General features: G+C 54.0%; 3 protein-coding genes across 3 annotated transcripts in view; 1 reads left to right on the top strand and 2 right to left on the bottom strand.

Annotated features, from left to right (window-relative positions):
- Positions 1 to 731: 731 nt before the first annotated feature.
- LOC140260172 (TBC1 domain family member 24-like) lies at positions 732 to 6100 on the bottom strand. The gene is made up of 7 exons (XM_072352228.1): positions 5928 to 6100; positions 3968 to 5000; positions 3588 to 3746; positions 2858 to 2921; positions 2065 to 2160; positions 1500 to 1776; positions 732 to 1010 (listed from the first exon to the last, which is right to left on the bottom strand). The coding sequence occupies exons 1-7, from the start codon at positions 6037 to 6039 to the stop codon at positions 865 to 867; spliced, it is 1887 nt and encodes a 628-aa protein (XP_072208329.1). The 5' UTR covers positions 6040 to 6100; the 3' UTR covers positions 732 to 864.
- Positions 6101 to 8108: 2008 nt separating this feature from the next.
- STX8 (syntaxin 8) overlaps positions 8109 to 17248 on the top strand; it is a 69113-nt gene continuing 59973 nt past the window's right edge. The window contains exons 1-4 of the mRNA XM_072351856.1: positions 8109 to 8174; positions 8286 to 8385; positions 10355 to 10449; positions 11616 to 11726. Of these exons, the coding sequence (XP_072207957.1) occupies positions 8158 to 8174; positions 8286 to 8385; positions 10355 to 10449; positions 11616 to 11726 (323 nt within the window). The 5' untranslated portion in view covers positions 8109 to 8157. The remainder of the gene's footprint in view (positions 8175 to 8285; positions 8386 to 10354; positions 10450 to 11615; positions 11727 to 17248) is intronic.
- LOC140259989 (uncharacterized) lies at positions 15385 to 16918 on the bottom strand. The gene is made up of 2 exons (XM_072351857.1): positions 16549 to 16918; positions 15385 to 16397 (listed from the first exon to the last, which is right to left on the bottom strand). The coding sequence occupies exons 1-2, from the start codon at positions 16883 to 16885 to the stop codon at positions 15385 to 15387; spliced, it is 1350 nt and encodes a 449-aa protein (XP_072207958.1). The 5' UTR covers positions 16886 to 16918.

Below are 17248 nucleotides of genomic sequence, written 5' to 3'. Positions count from 1 at the left end.
GGCAGCTGCTGATGGGGGAAGGTCAGGCTGGATGGCCGATGGAGGGCTGTGCATTGCCTGGCACCTCCGTGCATCACTGCAGAAGGGAAAGCAGCCTTCAGGGAGGAAAGAGGGAGTTGTGAGGGATGTGGAGCTGGACAGAATATCCAGCAGGTGTCAGGCAGCAAGAAATACTGAGGAACCTGGAGCCAGGTAATCAGGGTATGCTAATTAAGGCTATTAACAGCTCACAATTTTACACAGGCTCCTTGTTGTGCTTATGGGTCTCTGGTGCAACACTAAATTGAGAAGGCTGTGTGGGCTGCAGAGGTATAAATGCCAGGCAGTGCCTTGCTGCAGGCTGGAACAAGAACAAACAAGAAGCCTTTTGCAGCACGTTGGATGGCAGTCGGTGCCTGGCCCAGGTGAGTCCTGCTAACGTCAGAGGCTGCACGAGCCCACCCACATCTCAAAGGGGGCACTTGGGCTTGGGGTGAGAAGCGAGGTGTGCAAAGCTCTTAGGGTGAACTTTGCACCTTGCGTGTTGTCTAGACTCAAGGCGCCCACTGAGGCCACCTGTGCTGTGGTATCGCTGCTTTGCTGACCACAAACAGACCTGAGAAGGATAGAAAACAGCGACCTGCCTCCCCTCCAGCATCCTGAATGGGAGGAGAGCTGTATGTGAGCTGTGGGAGGAGCCTTGCTTGTGGCACTTACAGCCCTCCGCGTGCAAACCTGGTTGGTGACAACAGAGAGGGAGGACAGTGAGCAGAGACACACACAGAGCTGCTGGCAGGGATGGTAGCGGTCATGCTGGAGCCATGACTGGTGCTGTGTTGTTCCTGTCTTGGTGAGCAGCACAGTGAGGAGCCGACCTCATGGGACCTAAGTGTTCTGGAAGCCCCACACCTCCAGGAGCTGCACCTTGAAGTTCTCCTGGCAGAGCGGAGGGTTGTCAAAGGTCTCGCAGGGTTCCGTGTGTCCCCAGAGCAGGTTGGCATCCAGGGACAGGGCTTGGCCTCCCCCTCCACCTGCAAAAACACACCAGGCATTGGGATCTGTGCTCACCCTTTGCTGCCCCAGCAGACGCTGCCCATCTCTCAGCAATGTTTCTTGTGGCTGCACCGCAGAGCTGTCACATACAGCTGGTGCATCTGCCCCAGGGGATCATGCCTGGCTCTTCTGCAAGCTGTTCCCCACCCACATCTCCTCCCAGTCATGCAAGATGCAGAGGAAAGGGCCAGGAAGGGCCCAGATCTGGCTGGGAGGTTTGGGATGCAGGGCTCCTGCTCAGCTGGGACCTGCTTTGGAGCTCCCAGAAGAGACATCTGTGCCCTTGTGCAGCCCTTCATTCTCCTGCTGATCTGAGGAAGAGAGGACTGACTTCATCTCCCCTGACTTTGGGTACAAAGACAGGAGGTCTCTGCCTTATGGACAGCTTGGATTTTAAGCTGGAGGGGAGCTCTTTTCATTCAAAGCAGCTGCGTGCTGGACACAGGCGCCTGCCTTTAGATAATTACCAATAACGATCCCTTCCCGAGAGCCAGACATGAACATGGAGGCTGTTTTGGATGGCAGGAGGAAATGCCTGATGGCCAGGAATGGGGACAGGCGGCCCTTCCTCTGCGGTGCAGGCACAGCGAGGAGGTTGGGGCTGGCACTGCGGCTGTGCGGGGAGGAGCTGAGGGGGGGTGTGGGAATGGGTGATGGTGAGCGCTGGCGTGAGCGTGGCATGGCTTTGGCCAGCTCTGGCTTCTTGATGAACACCCACTCATACCTCTCCATCTCGGGGCGCACCTGGAAAGCAAGAGAAAGCCAGTGAGCCCCATCCTTGGGGTATCACTGCATGGCTGCCTGGGGACCACAATGGCGTGTGCCAGACCTGGAGCAGGGAAGGGACAGCTTAATGCACACACACACTGTCCCACTGCCATCCCTTTAGGATGCTCTGGGAGATAGTTCTCCATTTATTGATTTTTTTTCTGCTCCAACAGAACATCATAAAAGACGCTGTGCTGCCATGCCTGGGGTTAGAGGAACAACACAGCAATGAAAGACCAGCCCATGAGCATAAAATTGACTTACAGTGAACACGAAGCATTCCCCTGTCCCAAAAAAGCCCGATGTCAGCCCGTTCTTCTTCCTTTCACTCCAATCAGAGGAGAGGAAAGCCCCACACACCTTTGGGAGAGAGCACAGGGAGCTCAGCACAGCAAAGGCTCTGCCTCTCCCTGGGTCAGTACAGGGGAGAAAATGAGCTAAAATGTGCAGGAAACAAGGTTTTATAAGTCACTTCTCATTGTCTGCACAAGGCCCTGGGGGCAGCAGTGTTTCTCTCTTCATTGCACTCCAGTGCTGGTTGTGGGAGGTCGGGACTTGGCCAATAAATCTCTAGGATGCCTGAACTATTTACAGAGCTCACCTCTGCTGCCTTGATGGAGAGTGCAGACATCAAATATAGGTTTATGAGCCACTCTCAAAGTCCCTGGGAAGATGCCTGGCTCAGGTCATTCTGCAGCTATTCCACGACTTTCAAATGTTTTAAGGGCTGTATTTACTTCATTCCACTTCCCTCATGTGGCTGCTCTCACAGTCAAGGAGCAACTGTTGCATTTAATGCACTAAAAGGAAGCCCTGGCTAAGGCAAAGCATCTGCTGACTTCAGAGCAGTCTGCTTAGCAAAGGCTTCATGGTTTAGTCTCCGTGTTCTGCCTCTCTCCATCTCACAGACTCCTCTTTAACTTGCAGCCCCCACTTAGCCAGTGTCTGAGGTGCCTCTTGGTGTCCCTGCAGCACTGTGGTGGAGCCAGCATTGGTGGCAGGGGGCACCTTCCCCGTCACATAGCACAGCCCACCTCCCTGCTCAGGAAATACTTACCTCCCCCTCTGTTGTTTTTAGGAGCAGCACCGTTGGTTCATAACCTTCACAGCACGAGTAAAACCTGGGAGTGCACAAGGAGGCTGCGTTGGTGCAGGGCTGAGACCAGGGACTGAGCTGAGGCAGCTCCTCTGTTGGTGCCAGCATTGGGGAGTTGGCTTTGGGATTTCTCAAGGCATTAGTTTTGCTCAGCAGTGCGGGTAATAGCTCACATAAATCCAAACATTAAATCCACCCACGTACTCTCAGCACCAGGCTCGGGGGGATGCCCCATGGAGCAGTTGCCCAAGCAAGCTCGCATTTATTCTGGATGTGCTTCTTATCCACCTGGAGCCCAAGCTCCTGCCTGACACCCACCCTATGAGCCCCAGTGCTGCCGTGGTAAGGTGAAATTCTGCAGGGCTTCTCTCTATGGGGCTGGGACGTTCAGCTGTGGGGCCCTCACTCACCTCCCCTGAGCTGAGGGCACGTTCATGGTGCAAGCATGGCCACTATGCCAAGCATTACAGCAGCCCCAAATGAACCCTATGGAAAACCACAGGCCACTGATGTAGTGGGCAGTGTCCAGCCCCCATCCAGCCCCTGCACCTTCTCCCCATGCAGCAGGGAGCTGTGTCCCCATCAGACCTCAGGTATGTCCCACAGATGTTGCAGTTGCTCCTTTCTATACCAGCAAGCCTTACCCAATGTTATGTCTGTCTGTCTGACCCAGCAGGCGGATCGTGCTCACCTCTGCAGGCTGCACCCATCTTCTGAGGTGGTGAAGAGCAGCAGTGGGGGGAAGAGGGAGAAGCGCTCGGGGATCCAGGACCAGATGATGCGCATCTCCTGAGCTGATACAATGCTGGAGCTGAAGCTCTGCATGTCCACAGCCAGGTGGAAGGACTGCCTGTGAGAGGGAGGAGCGTGTCAGTGCTCAGCTGGCGTACCCCTAATGTGCTGTAATGTGCCACTGGGGGGTGCATGATCCCAGCAGTGTCAGTGCAGCATAGCCACAGCCAAGGGACACACTGGAGCTCCCCTGTGCTCCATTCCTACCGGAACCCATTGCTTGCCCACTTCACCCCAAAAGCATCATTGGCACTGCAGGCAAACAGGCCAGCTTCCTACCTGCCCTGCACCATGGTGATGCCCCTCTCCATCAGTGCCTTCCTGTTGGCCATCTGCAGCAACCAGATTTCCTTGCGGGAGAACAGCCGGATGCCAAACGCTCTCTCCAGGAGTTTGTCAACAGTGATGTGCTGGGCAATGTTCTGCACAAAGGCCTGCAGTTCTGCCTTGGTGTCGGTCCCCTCCTGCTCTGCAAAGCTCGCTGACAGCCTGTACTGCTTCAGCAGGGCCAGGGCGATGCGGTACAGCACCTTCTGCCCCTCCAGCAGGAAGACATCAAACACACGGATGGCGTAGCTGAAGGGGAGGTCACGGAAGAGCCACGACAGCCACTCAGAGTACACCTCAAAGACGTTCTCGGACACGCTGGCTATCAGCTTGTGCGCTGCTGGGCAGTGCTTGTTGGCCAGGTCCCCAAACGTCATGCAGGAAGCCTGGTGGGCCAGGAAGGACTGGTCAATGTAGCTGGTGTGAGGGGCATTGCTGGCGATGAGGCGGGAGATGTTCTCGAAGCACTGAGCCTCGTCCTCACTGTAGTGCAGCAGCAGAGCCACCAGCGAGGGCAGCGCGGGGCTGTAGGTGATGTCAGGGAACAGGTTGCCAATGCAGATGAGGATCTTCTTCAGTGCCACGACCCCATCCAGGTTGAGGCAGTACGTGGGCAGGGAGCACCCCCCAAGGAAGTCAGGCAGAGGGTGGGAGCTGGAGCCGTGCTTTCCAAAGAGCCGCATGGCCACATCCCCATACACCAGGGCATCAGGTGTGACCAGGCGGCAGGCGACGTGCTGGCACAGCTGTTGGTAAGCTGCAGCCCTCAGTGTGCGGCTGGTGGCCCAGCAGCCCTCCCTCGCCAGCTTCTTCAGCTCCTTGTGGGGTCGGCTGAGCATGTCCTCGGGTGGATCTGCCTGCTGCTCCACCTCTGGCATCCGGTCCCAGTCCACAAACTGCCCACTGCCCGCGCAGGAGCCACTGATGTGCCATGAGTCATCCTCTGGTGTGACCACCACGGTGATGGGAGAGGAGCTGAGCAGCACTGTGGGACAAAGAGCTTTAATCTGACACGGCACCCACCTCCTCCCTGCTAAGAGATAGGACAGAATGGCCCCCATCTCTTGGGGGCTCAGTGAGAGCAGGGTGCAGCCCCCAGCAGGTCCATGTTCCCCATGTCCCCGTGTGCCCCTTGAGCCCAGCCAGGTTGCCCAGCACAGTCTTGTGCGAATCCTCTGGCAGTGGGAATGGCTTCATACAGAACAGAGCTGTGAGCAGGGTTTGAGCTCCTCCTAGGGAGAAAGCAGAGGTATTTTCCTTGGGGTTACCGCTGGGCTCACCCCTGCGTCCCACTTGTTTCCATTGGAGTGAGTAGTGCTCGGAATCTAATAGCCAGCAGGATACAGCCAATTAGCACACACCTTAATTCTCTGGTATATCATGTTAGATGTGCTCACTCAGCCAGGAGAGGCGGGGGGGGGAGATTCAGCTCCCACCTGCGGTATTGGTATTGTGCACCTCTTTGCTCTGGACCCAGGGGGGACACCCAGGGACAGCATGGCCATGGCCACAGTGCCATATGCAGGTGGCTGGGTCCGGGACTGCTTGCACTGTGCTGGTTCAGTTCGGCTCCTGCTCAGGCTCAGTCCAGCCAGCTCAGCTCTGCAGAGCATCTCATCCTGCTCTGAGCAGCCAGGCTGGGACTCAGGCAGAACACCAGGGTGAAAACATGAGGGGGTCACACAGGAACACTCAGCACAGCCACACGGCCATAAAAAACAGGCTAAAACAGTGGGGATGGAGCAGGGTTATTTGTACCCCTGAGTGCTGCCATGATTCACAAATTGCCCCTGTACTTGCTGTAGGAGAGAAGCCGCAGGTACCACCACACTCTGAGCCCACCTGGCTGCAGGAACCTGGCCTAGGACACATCCCCAGCCCAGGCCCCATCCCCAGTACGGTGCTCACTCACCTTGCTCAGTGCTGCTGCCATTGCCATCTCCACCATCCCCATCCAGCTCTGCAGGGAAGGCTCTGGCTGCCCCTTCAGGGGCATGGAGCAGGCTGAGCCCCACCTGCAGCATGCACACACTGCACACAGCCCTAGTGCTGCTGCCTTGCTGCAGCTGCTGCCCTGCCTTTAATGCACCTTCTGCATGCAGGGCACGTGTTTGGTGTAAATAACACGAGGGGTGGAGCAGCTCCCACACCTTGGTCACCCCTTTGTGCCCAACACAGCTCTGAGACCGGGGAGGGAGTGAGATAGGCATCAAAACAGCAACACAGCCTTTGAGCCACGTGGGTTGTTTTTCTCTCCAAGGATAACCTTTATTTCACGTTCATTCCCGGGCAGGGAGGGTGTGAGGGGGTGAGGGAGGACCGTCCTTGAGCAGAGGAAGCATAAACATGGTAAACAGTTTGGGAACCGCTTCCTGCTGGATGGTGCGGGTCTCAGGGAGGGAGGAATTGGAGCATGTGAATGGCAAGGGCTGGGAGCCAGCTGCTGAGAGGGGTTGGGGCTGCGAGGACAAAACGATGCCCTTCTGGCAGCACGGTGCACTCAGCTGGGCAGTGCCACAAGCAGCACTGGGGGGTGTCAGTGGGTGAAAGCACTGGGGGCATTTGGAGACAAAGCAAAACCAGAGACCCGCTGCATGGCCGGGTTGGAAGGGTCCTCACAGCCCCCCACCCCAACATGGGTTGGCTTCCTCCAGCTCAGGCTGCCCAGGGCCCATCCACAGCCTGGGGCACCTCCATGGATGGGGCACCACTGCTCTGGGCAAAGAATGGTGAAGGGATGGCAAAGCACATTCAAACACCCCCTGCTGGACCTCCCAGCTCAGCAACTGCTCCGTGGAACCCCAAATACAACAATTCCAGGCATGTTTCTGTACTTCAGCATGTCCATCCTCTCCCATTTGAAACTCTTGCTGCTGATTGATTTTTGCCTCAAAGTGCTTTGCAGGATGACAAACTGTGTTGCACTCATGGGCATAAGAGCTGAGTTCAAGGAAGAGCCCTATTGCAGCTGAAGGGAGCACGTGGCGAGGATCAGTCAGGCAACACTTAACAGTGGGATTCATTTAAGGCACAGCATCTTCTTCCTTCAGAACCCTCAGGATGTGAGATGGGAGCGAGTTGGGCACCATGTGACATGGCTTGCTGTTCCATGTGTTTTTAATGGAGAAAAAACATGTAGTGAGCGTGCTGCCTCTGGTGAGCTGCACAGCTGGGGCATCAATGCTTGATGCAGCTGCCTGCATCCAGGCATTGCCAGCCCAGTGCTGGGGGTCAGGTTTGGGGTGGATGGGGGGGTAGGATGCCCGCAGCAGGACCTGCTGGGTGCATGGCAGTGATGCCAGGTGTGTCATACTGGGCTAAATGAAGCAATAATGCCATATAACAAGGCCAATAAAACATCACTATCATGCTGTCACTACTTTTAGGACACCTGCTTATATTGGCAGTGATGTGCGTCATAAAACTGTGGTAAATGGGACACCAAGCCCCAGTACCCGCATACATTGGCATTGGGCTGCTGTAAATCCCAGGGCTGTTGGTTTTACTGCAGGGCCCTCACGAGCCGTCCACAGCCCAAACATTGACAGTGTCAACACGGCAGCATCACGGCTCCCCAGCATCACACCCTGCCTGTTCCTGGGGACTTTGGAGCAAAATTCAATGACAGCAAATCTCTGCCCCTTGGAAGATGGGGAAGGAGCACATGGACTCGCCCCCAAGTCTGTGTCACTGCCCAGCCCTCCCCATGGCCTGGGGTCCCACAGCCGGGTCTCACTGGGATATCCTCACCCCTCATCTGCCCTCTGTCTCTGCCGGTACCCACTGCTGTCCCCATGCCTGGCATAGGGCACCCAGGGGCTGTGGTGCTCTTTATCCCAGGGCCACACTAACATCATTGCATTAGCAATGCCAGCATCCAGCCACGGGGATGCCATGCCATGGGGGTGTCACAGCTGGTGGCCAAGGACAGGGGATGTGGTTGGTACTATGATATGTTGGTAGCCATTCAGCCCTCCTGCTGCCACTACTGCGAGCACTCTCACCCCCCCCCCCCCGCCCTCTCGGACGGACCGCGCGCACCGGCGGGGATTGAACCTTGGTGGCCACCGTCATCACGTGACACCGAGGAAGGGGGGGACGCGGATACTTCCGGGTGTTCGTGACACTTCCGGGTGGCTGTGATGGCTCCGGACCCCTGGTGAGCGCAGGCCGCGGCGGGGATTGGGCTGCGGGGGTTGGAGGGTCGGGGGGTGTCGGGGTGTCGAGGCTCCGGGTCCGCACTGACGCCGTGTCCCGTCCCGTCCCTCAGGCTCTCGCAGTACGACGCCGCCTGCCAGCTGGCCCAGGAGGTGGCCGAGCGGATCCAGGAGCGCAGCCGGCACCGGCGCAACGGGGAGAGCTCGGCCAAGGTACGGCGCGGCGCACGGCTCGGCCTGGAGGCCCTTCGTTATGGAGGAGCCGTAACGGGACGCCAGATCGCCTCCCGGCCGCCGGCTGTTGTCACAGAGCCGCCTTTTTGAGCTGCTCGCTTTGAGGTTGAAGCGCCGCTGTGGGGCTTTGCGCAACGAGCGGTGCTTCTGTGGAAGGGGCTCGAATTTGGCACGGGTCGCAAAGAGGCTTTGGGAGCGATCGGGGTGTTTTGTGCAGCTGCAGGACTGACGGCGGCGATTGAACCTTCTAAAGGGAGGCGTCTCTGGGTTTGAACTGCTGTGTTGGAGCGGTAGGAGGCTGGCAGCGAGAGCACGGCTTAATTGTGTTTATAGGGGACAAAGTGCTTTGCTTTGTGTCGTTGTGGTCGGTGATGTTCCAGGAGGGAAAATAAAAGCACACACGAGTTGTATTGGTGCTGCTTGAAACCCTTCTGGTAGCGCAGCTCCTTCGGGTTCTGTGTTGTGGAAACATGACGTGGTTTGCTTATTTCTTCACAGCGTCATTCCTTCCATGCCCGGTGTTCTCTGAGTGCAGTTTCACTTAATCCGTGAGCAGTTAAAGGTGAATATTTGGCAGCGTTTGGTTCAACTACAAACAAGCGTCCCACAATGAGGGGTTGTTTTCATAACAGACACACACGGCCGAGCAGGGCTGCGTTCCAAGACACCTGAGTGCTTCAACAGCGTGAAACTGCCTGTGCTCTATTTGCATGGTGGGGAGAACGTGACCAAGATCTTATTTCCATCCTGTTTTGCCATTAAGTGTGGCTAAAAAAAGCCCCATTGCTAATTGCTAAGTAAACATTGAGCAGGAAACTTGAAAAGGGGAAGAGAAACCTGCATGGAACGATTTCAAGGCAGCCCTTATGGTCTGCGAGCTCTGCTCACTTGAGCTGATCTTAAAACTTCCTTTTTTTTCCTCCTTTTTTCCCCCTTTTTTTATCTTTAATGGAAGCGGAATCATTTGTAGTGCAGTTTCTGGCCAGAGTAGCAGCAATCTGTGTGCTGGGTGGCATTCTTGGGTGCACATTCCCTTGTTACTTTGTTGTTCTCATTAAATGCAGCATTCTCCAAGTGCATATGAGTGCAGGAAATGGAGATGTGAAATGAAAAGGTGTTTCATTACCATGTTGCAGAGCTGGAGGGTGCAATGCACATTGAATTTCCTCACTCGTGCCTCTTAATAAGGGTGACCTGCATAGCTAATTGCAATGGTAGTGGTGTGTACTAGGTAACTAGAGTGAAAAGAAATAGAATTTAAGGAGGAAAAACGCCCAGGACATTGCAGGTTTAATTTGGGAAAGTGTGGAGGAAAGAGGAGTTCTGCAAACCTCAGCTTGCTCCGAGCAGGGAAAAATGCAAACAGCTTAACTGAACTTCTAGTAGGAGCAGATACACCCCAGCCTTGGGCAGGGAGATGGGCAGGTGTCAGAGATGGTGCTGAGAGGCGGCACTGGGGGAAGCTGAGTGTCTGTGGGATCCTCAAAGTCTGGAAGAGCTCAGCAGAGGGAATGTCTGAACCTGTAGTCGACTTCCCTCCCTTGTGGGAGCTGGGAAAGAAACCCAGTGGCAGCGGGAGCTGGCGCCTTTATTTGTGCTGGAGATCAGAGGAAAGGAGTGGAAAATGAGCTGGAAGATATTAAAATGTGCTGAAATACTTTGCCCATATAAAAGAATCGGCTTAGAAAGACTTGAAAGAAAGCTCTCCATATTAAACAGCATCAGTGCATTAGAACAGTGTTTGTGAAACTAGTTCTACTTATCTCGGGTTGTAAGCATCTAGAATGACTAACTGTGGTGTTCCCTTTGGGGCTCTGAGGTGGGCTGGTTGAATATAGGGTCCCTCCCACCAGTATAGCTGAAAGTAAATGCATTGTTACCTGCATGCAGTAGCATTTAATGTGATGCGAATACAATTCAGACAAAGAATCTGTTTCTTTTCTTGCAGCTCAATGTGATTATCAGATCGTCACTGCAGAATCTCAAAGAGAAAATTGATCAGCTGAAGGACTCCCTGCTCCGGGCTGTGTCAACGCACCAGATGTATCTGCACAAACACCATCTCATTGCTCCTGTTGTGTTGTAGGAGAGGGTCTGGAAAGATGCTGTAATTGCAAGGAGGCTTTTTTTTCTTGTTCAGTTTTGTGAAGGTTTTTTTTTTTTTTCCACTAGAATGTTGTTAGTGATGATGGGTAATATTTTTATTGCAGCTGTATTATGGGATGAATTGAGAGCCTGGGCACTTCTGGTGTAGTGGGCACAAGCCTGGCTTAGTTTCTGTGAGTTGTGGCAGGCAGTTGCAGATGGCACAGCTCGCTCATGAGCCACATTCACTCACCTAGCAGAAAAACCCTGTTATAAATAACTATTTTCTCTTGACTTTGGTGTTGGCTGACTTTAGCCCTTGAGGGGTGAAGCTGTGTTTGGGCTGTGGGCAGGGAAATGCCAGCCCCAACTTGCATTGGCAGAAGGAGCAAAGCATCTGCAAAGCATTGTTGATATGCCTTAAAATATAACTTATGAATCCCAGGCTGCTTTTGTAGGAATGCTGCCCTGTGGCCTGGCTTGGATTTGCTCTTGTTACATGGTGAGGTGTATGGATTTGGAAGTACATCCATCCCCCCAGAGGTGTGTCTAGTGATTGAGTGGATGGATGTTTCATTGCAGGCTGCTGATCTGGATCATGTTTGAGCCTCAGCTCCTGGCAAATAAGATGTGTCGTGCCCTTCTGACCTCAGAGCTCCGTTCTTTTGGAGCCTGCCCAGGTTCAATCACAACAGGACAGGGCTAACCCTTCCCTGCGCACACTGCTGTGTGCTGTCAGTGTGACAGAACCGATCTGTTGCAGAGCACTTCTGAGTGGTAACTGACAGGGGAATTGTGCTGGAGGTAGAATCTGTAATGCCTATGCTAACGTGGCAGTAAAGAGCCTCTTGGTTTTACAGACTGCATTGAGATGATGACCAGGAGATCACTCTGCAGTCACTATGAATCTTAGTGTTTGAAATTTATGAATGTTGGAGAACTGTTCTGAATGAAAATAGGCCTCGCTGAGGGACGTGGCTTTTTCCTCTGTTAGGTGTTACAGCCTTTTCTTACAGTTACAGTTGCTCTTGTTATTGTCCTGATCAGGAGATCTGGTTTATTTTAAGAACTCAACTTTAAGATTTTCCATGCTTTGAAATGTTCTCCTTAACTGAGTCATTTAGCACCCGGCTGGAGGGAGACAGGAGGCAGAACTTGGTGGATGACCTTCTCACACGGCAGAAGCAACTTCAGGCGTCGTACAAGAACGAGGGCACAGAACCAGACGTGATCAGGTATGATGCTGCCGCCTTTGTGAGCGGTGTGACTTGTGCTTTGGGGTTAGCTGAAGTTGATGTTAAATGCATCCGTAGACTTACCTCTATCTGTATCCAAGTGCACTTTGATTTGCTTAGAAATCATGTACTTTATTTTAATGACAATATCATTAATGTTTTCCAGAGCTGGGGGAACAAGGGAGTGGAGAGTTGCTTGGAAATGATAGCTGCCCATGATCTGGCAGAGCCAGTCACAGAGCTGGCCTAATGGGTACCACTGCCTGTGTGGTGGTGATAAATTGTTGGAAGGAAAGCTGTCAGGATGGGGCTTTAACTTCTGAATATCTAAGAGCTTGTCTTTGAGTGGGAAGGGCAGTCTGAGTTATTTTCATGCCTCATATGAGCTCCTTCATGGCTGGGAAGAAATAATTATGGCTGATAGTTGTCATCTTTAATGTGTTCTTAGAAATAATCCATCCCTGGCCATCTCTGTCTGATCAGAAAGAAGGGGAGAGCTTTGCCTTGAAGAGTGAGATCTGAGCCTCTTGTCAGGGTAATTGTTAGCATCCTGTGGGTCAGTGTAAGTGGGAGCCTTGCAGGTGCTGTGTGTGTTGAAACACGCCATGTTAGGCACAGACTTGATATGTCCTTAGAGTTGTCCGTAAGGCATCTTTTAAGGCAGGTTGAAGGCCTGTAAATGAGTACTGCTGCCCATAGCTGTACTGCTGAGTCCTTGGGAGCTACAGCCTGTGTATCAGCATGCCTGCCTTGCTAAGAAGCTGCTTGCAACTACTGTACATCTAAGAGCTTATGCACCTCACTGAAATACCAAGAAATGCTTGCTGAGCTGCATAGCAGGGAGATGCCTTTGGGTTTGTTACGGTGTCATATCCTTTCATGCTTCGCTTAGCATCTCCTGGCCTCCCTCCTCTTCTTCCCCTTTCTGTCCTCTGTGTTCAGTGCCATCCGCACTGGTCAAGAGGTGTACCCTGGGGTCAGCCTGCAGCTGTTCTGTGTTCATCTCAGCTGTGTCCCTGCCTCCCCAGCAGCACAAACTGATTTTTCTCTGAGGCTCCTTTTTTTCCTCTGAAATGTGTTTAATATGCCAGCTGAATTACCTGCTGGTAGAAGGGGAGGAAAAAAGTGGTGGCAATCAATAATCCTGGTTCCTTAGGTGGACTAAAGGCAACCAAATACAGCTTTCATTTCCTTCCTCCTTTGCAGACCATTGGGTGCCAGGTCTGCTACCTTGGCACAGTGTTAGGGCTCCGGAACATCAGAACAGTTGTGTGTGTCAGGGACAGCTTCAGAATCATCCTTCTGACTCATTGCTTCACATGCTTTGATCTCTATGAGCCTTGAGCTGGCATTCATGCAAAAAGAAAAAGGAAAAGCCTCAATTAAAACAAAACAAAAAGCCTGGCTTGCCATTGTGCTGACTCCACGTGTGCCCTGTGTGCTGCTGTTCTGGATAGATTCCAGCGTAGAGAGCTGCACTTATCTCCTTAAGTTTTCCTTTGTGGATTCAGGTAATGCTCTGCCTTCAGAGCAGCGCAGGACAGGAGCAGAGCTGCAGTCTGCGTTTGCAGTACTTGCTGTATTCTCATCATCAGTTAAATTACTTGAGCATAGCCTGTAAATGGCAACACCATTTATAAGCATTACTTTTTACAAAGTGCACGTACTTCTTAGGGAGCTGTTCCTGAAACACAGCTGTTTGGGCTTTATACCTTTCCTTGCTTTTCAGCCCTGTGCTTTTTGCTTTTGAAATAGGCAGAGGTGCTCTGATGCTGTTCTAGGGTAAAAGTTGGGGTGCCAAGGTTAGTGTTGTGTCTCACTTCACAGGGGTAAAACTGTAGGCTTTGGTCTCATCCACTCCTTGTTCCTTGGCTTCCCCCGCATTGTGGTGCCAAGCTGCTCACTACATCAGCAATAGGTTTTATGTCCAACGCTGAGTCAACTGGGGCCTTAAAATAGCAGCTAGGCACTGCTTTGCAGGGCATGGTGATGCCAGGAGGCTGGGACCTGCTCAGACCAGTACGTGGGTGAGTGTGTCTGCCTGAAAACTGGCCTGGAGTGAGAGGAGCCCATCCATGCTGTAGCAGAGAGTCAGAGCCTGGCCTACAGCTGCCCTGGCATGGGATACTGAGGCTGACAGGAAGAAAACATCAAAATCCCATGATAATTTCATGCTCCATTAGGAATGATCAGGGAAACCAGTAGTTTCCAGCAGAAGATAACATCAGAGACACAGTGCTTATTTTCTTGTGTTGCAAGGCTTAAAGTTTATTAGTTCTCTTTAATGAAAAAGGGACAAAACCCTGTAAACTTCTTGCTGGCTGGTGAACTCACACCCCTTCCATGCTCTCCCTTGCAGCTCTTGCTCTTCATGGCACAGGCAGAGGTGTAGTGAGTGCCTGCTCCAACCTTCCTTGCTTGGAACTGGCTGCATGTAGGACGTGCTGGGGAGTTGGGTGCCTTCCTCGCCAGCCTGCTGTTCCTGGGGCCAGAAGACAGCACTGCTTGGTGGGGTTAAGCTGCTGTTTATAGCACTGAGTTGCTCTGAAGCTGTTAGACTTGAGGAGCAACCTGCTGTGGGTTTAGTAGGTTGGAAAGGCCATTCTTCAGTGTGTCTGGAGTCTCAAAGTCAGCTTTACCCGCCGCATTAGAACAATCAGCACGCGTTGTTTGATTAATTTCTAGCAGTGACACTTTCCTCTGCTTCTGTATTGGTTTTCTGTATCTAATCCATCTCTGATGTGACAGCACACATTTTCAGAAGTCTTTTTCTTTCCAGCAGTCATTCCTTTCATTAACCTTCTTGCACCACTGATCACATATTTATTGTCCCCACAGCCTGTAATTGTGAAGGTTTCGCTAGAATTAATCTTCGTTTATATTTGGTCACCATTCAGTGAGTTTTACATCCTTTGAAAACTGCTGTAAAGCTATTTCTGATTGTGAAGTACAGTGGCCTTAATGCTCTTGGTATTTATCCTAACTGACAACTTGGGCCGGAACACAGGGCAGGACACTACATTACTTTGGTATAACATTGGTTTACCTTCCGGCGTTGTCGGCCTTAATTAAGATGCAACTGGAATTTTCCAGGGGAAAGATTATGATGTTTACATGACTCTGCCTGTGCAGGGTTACTTAAATGTTCTATAATTGGCAATTCTAGTATCTTCTCCCCTCCGTTTGCCTTGGAAAGACATCTGTGCAGGTTGTTAACTGAGAGACTTAAATGAAGTAGAAACCGCTGTGATTTCATGCCTTTTAGAGGGGGAAGTGTAAAAAGCAACTAGAAATGTCCACTTTGTGGGCATCTGGAAGTGAAATAAGTATCAAACTTCTGAGTTTTCGATTTGTGGTGACAAAGGAATCAAGAGTGTTGCTCCTCCCATCTCCCCCAATAGTCAGCATTTAGAAGAGGGTGCAGCTCACTGCTGAAGCAATACATGGCATGCACTTAAACAGCCTCTCTGGGGAACTTTTAGAAGGGCCTGTGTTCTTAATGTGTGTTAGCACTTTTTCTATTAAATGCATGTTAAATGTATGGTATTAAGGATAGTAATAAGAACTATTTTTCGTTTTGTTGCCTCTAAAATTACACCAAGATCGTTGTTGGTCTGCCAACCCCAGAGCCGTGCTCAGCACCGCAGTGGGTGCCGGCCTAGCGCCGCCTCTTGGGGGATGGGGGGGGCGAATCCGGGGGGCAGCTGCTGGCCCTCCTCTTCGGGGGGCGTCGGGGCCCCCCAGGCGAGCGGTCCGTGCCCTGGGCGGAGGGGCCCGCTGCCGCCGCCTGCCCCGGCTCCTCCTGCGGCTCCTGCGGGGACACGGGGGCGGCGGGCTGGGGCTCGGGCCCCCCAGGAGGGACGCCGGGGAGCTGCTCAGCGCCGGGGCCTGCAGGGCTGGCGGAGCGGCCCGGGCCGGAGGCGGGAGGCTCCTGCTGGGAGGTGGCGGGGCTGGGGGTGTCCGCGGGGCCGTCCTGCCCTCCTGCTTCACGGGCAGCCTGGCTGTGCTGCCGCCGGCGGAGCTCCGGGCCGTACAGGGCTGTCACGGTGTCGATGAGCCCCGCCACAAACCGCTCCGTGTGCTCCTCCAGATGGGTCTCCATGCTCAAGATGAGGGCGTCCTCGTCCAGCCCGTAGACGCACAGGAGGTGCATGATGGCAGTCCGTGCTGCAGCCACCTCCCACCACTCGTCCTCGGTGATCCCCTCCAGCTCCTGCTGGATCCACCGGAGCAGCGGTCCGAGGTCTCCCGGGTCTCCTCGGAAGAAGTCCGCCCAGACCTCGGCTGGGAAGCCGTGCTCGGCAGCCACGAGCTGCGGCTGTGCAGAGCCCTGCTCGTCCTCCTGCTCGTCCTCGGAGTGCTGTGCAGGCTGCGGGATGGGGCACTCGAGGAAATCGTCCTCGGATCGCACCGAGTACCGGATGCTCTCGATGCTCTCCTTGCAGACGGCGCAGGTGGGCTGCTGCTTTGCCCAGCGCAGCGCACAGCCCAAGCACAGCTGGTGCCGGCAGGGCACGGCGTAGGCCGCGTCGTCCCGGCTCTGCCCGCAGAGGGGGCAGCTCCAGTCCGAGGGCGGCTCCATGGCCCCGGGCTGTGCGGTGGGCTGGGGAGAGCCGAGGTGGGAAAGCTGCTCCCTCGGCTGGCGCTGCAGCGGGCAGGAGCTGTCAGCAACTGCAAAAGACAAAAGAGGCCGCGGTCACTCGCCGTCCCCGGGGCGGCTGCAGCAGCAGAAGCAGCAGCAGCGACGCCCCGGTCCCTCAGCACGAAGCCCCGGCCCTGCTCCCCGCCGCCCGCCCCGGGGCCGTGTCCCCGCACCGCTCACCTCCGCTGCTGCGAGCGCACCCCGCGGGGCCCCGGCTGCCTGAGCCAGGCAGGGCCGGGGGAACGCTGGCGATGCCGTGGGCTGAGCACCAGGAACTGCTGCCGGCAGCCCCACAGCACGGCCCAAACAAAGGCTCGTTGGCGGCTCCAAGTCTGGCGACTGCGCTCAACCGGAGTCCAGGCACGAGTGATGCTGGGCTCTGCTGCGCCCCAGCTTCTGCACGGGGGTCGGTGAGGTCACAGTTGAGCCCGCTGCTGTCACAGTGCCTTGGTCGGTGACCTGGCAGCGCAGGGCTGCGTGTGTTTGGGCGCCAGGCTGGGCCTACGTTGCCCTCCATCCTCCAGTGACTGAACTTTGTGCTGCTGATAGATCTGGGAAAATAAAGGCTGCACACATTTCCCATCTCCACACAAATCCTTCTTCTGTGTATTTATATTTGGGACACGTGTTTTGTCCTGTTCTGGTTCTCGTTCAGTGCCAATTGGTGGCAGTGTCTTTGTCCAGGTTCCTTTCTGTACCAGCTGCTCACAGCACAGCAGGCTGTTTGCTCATGTCTTCCTGTACAACCTGCAGTAGGGAACCTGCGTTAGTGGGGCTGCACTGTGGGATCTCCTGAGAGCCTTTCCAACCCTCCAGTTCCAGAACTTTGTGAGCTCTTAGTGTGCAGAGATGTGTGAATTAGGTTTCTCAGAGAGGTGGA

Source organism: Excalfactoria chinensis, chromosome 17, assembly GCF_039878825.1.
Source record: "Excalfactoria chinensis isolate bCotChi1 chromosome 17, bCotChi1.hap2, whole genome shotgun sequence".
Lineage (NCBI taxonomy): Eukaryota > Metazoa > Chordata > Aves > Galliformes > Phasianidae > Excalfactoria > Excalfactoria chinensis.
Note: the sequence above shows the minus strand (reverse complement) of the source record. Positions and strands in the feature narration are given on the sequence as shown.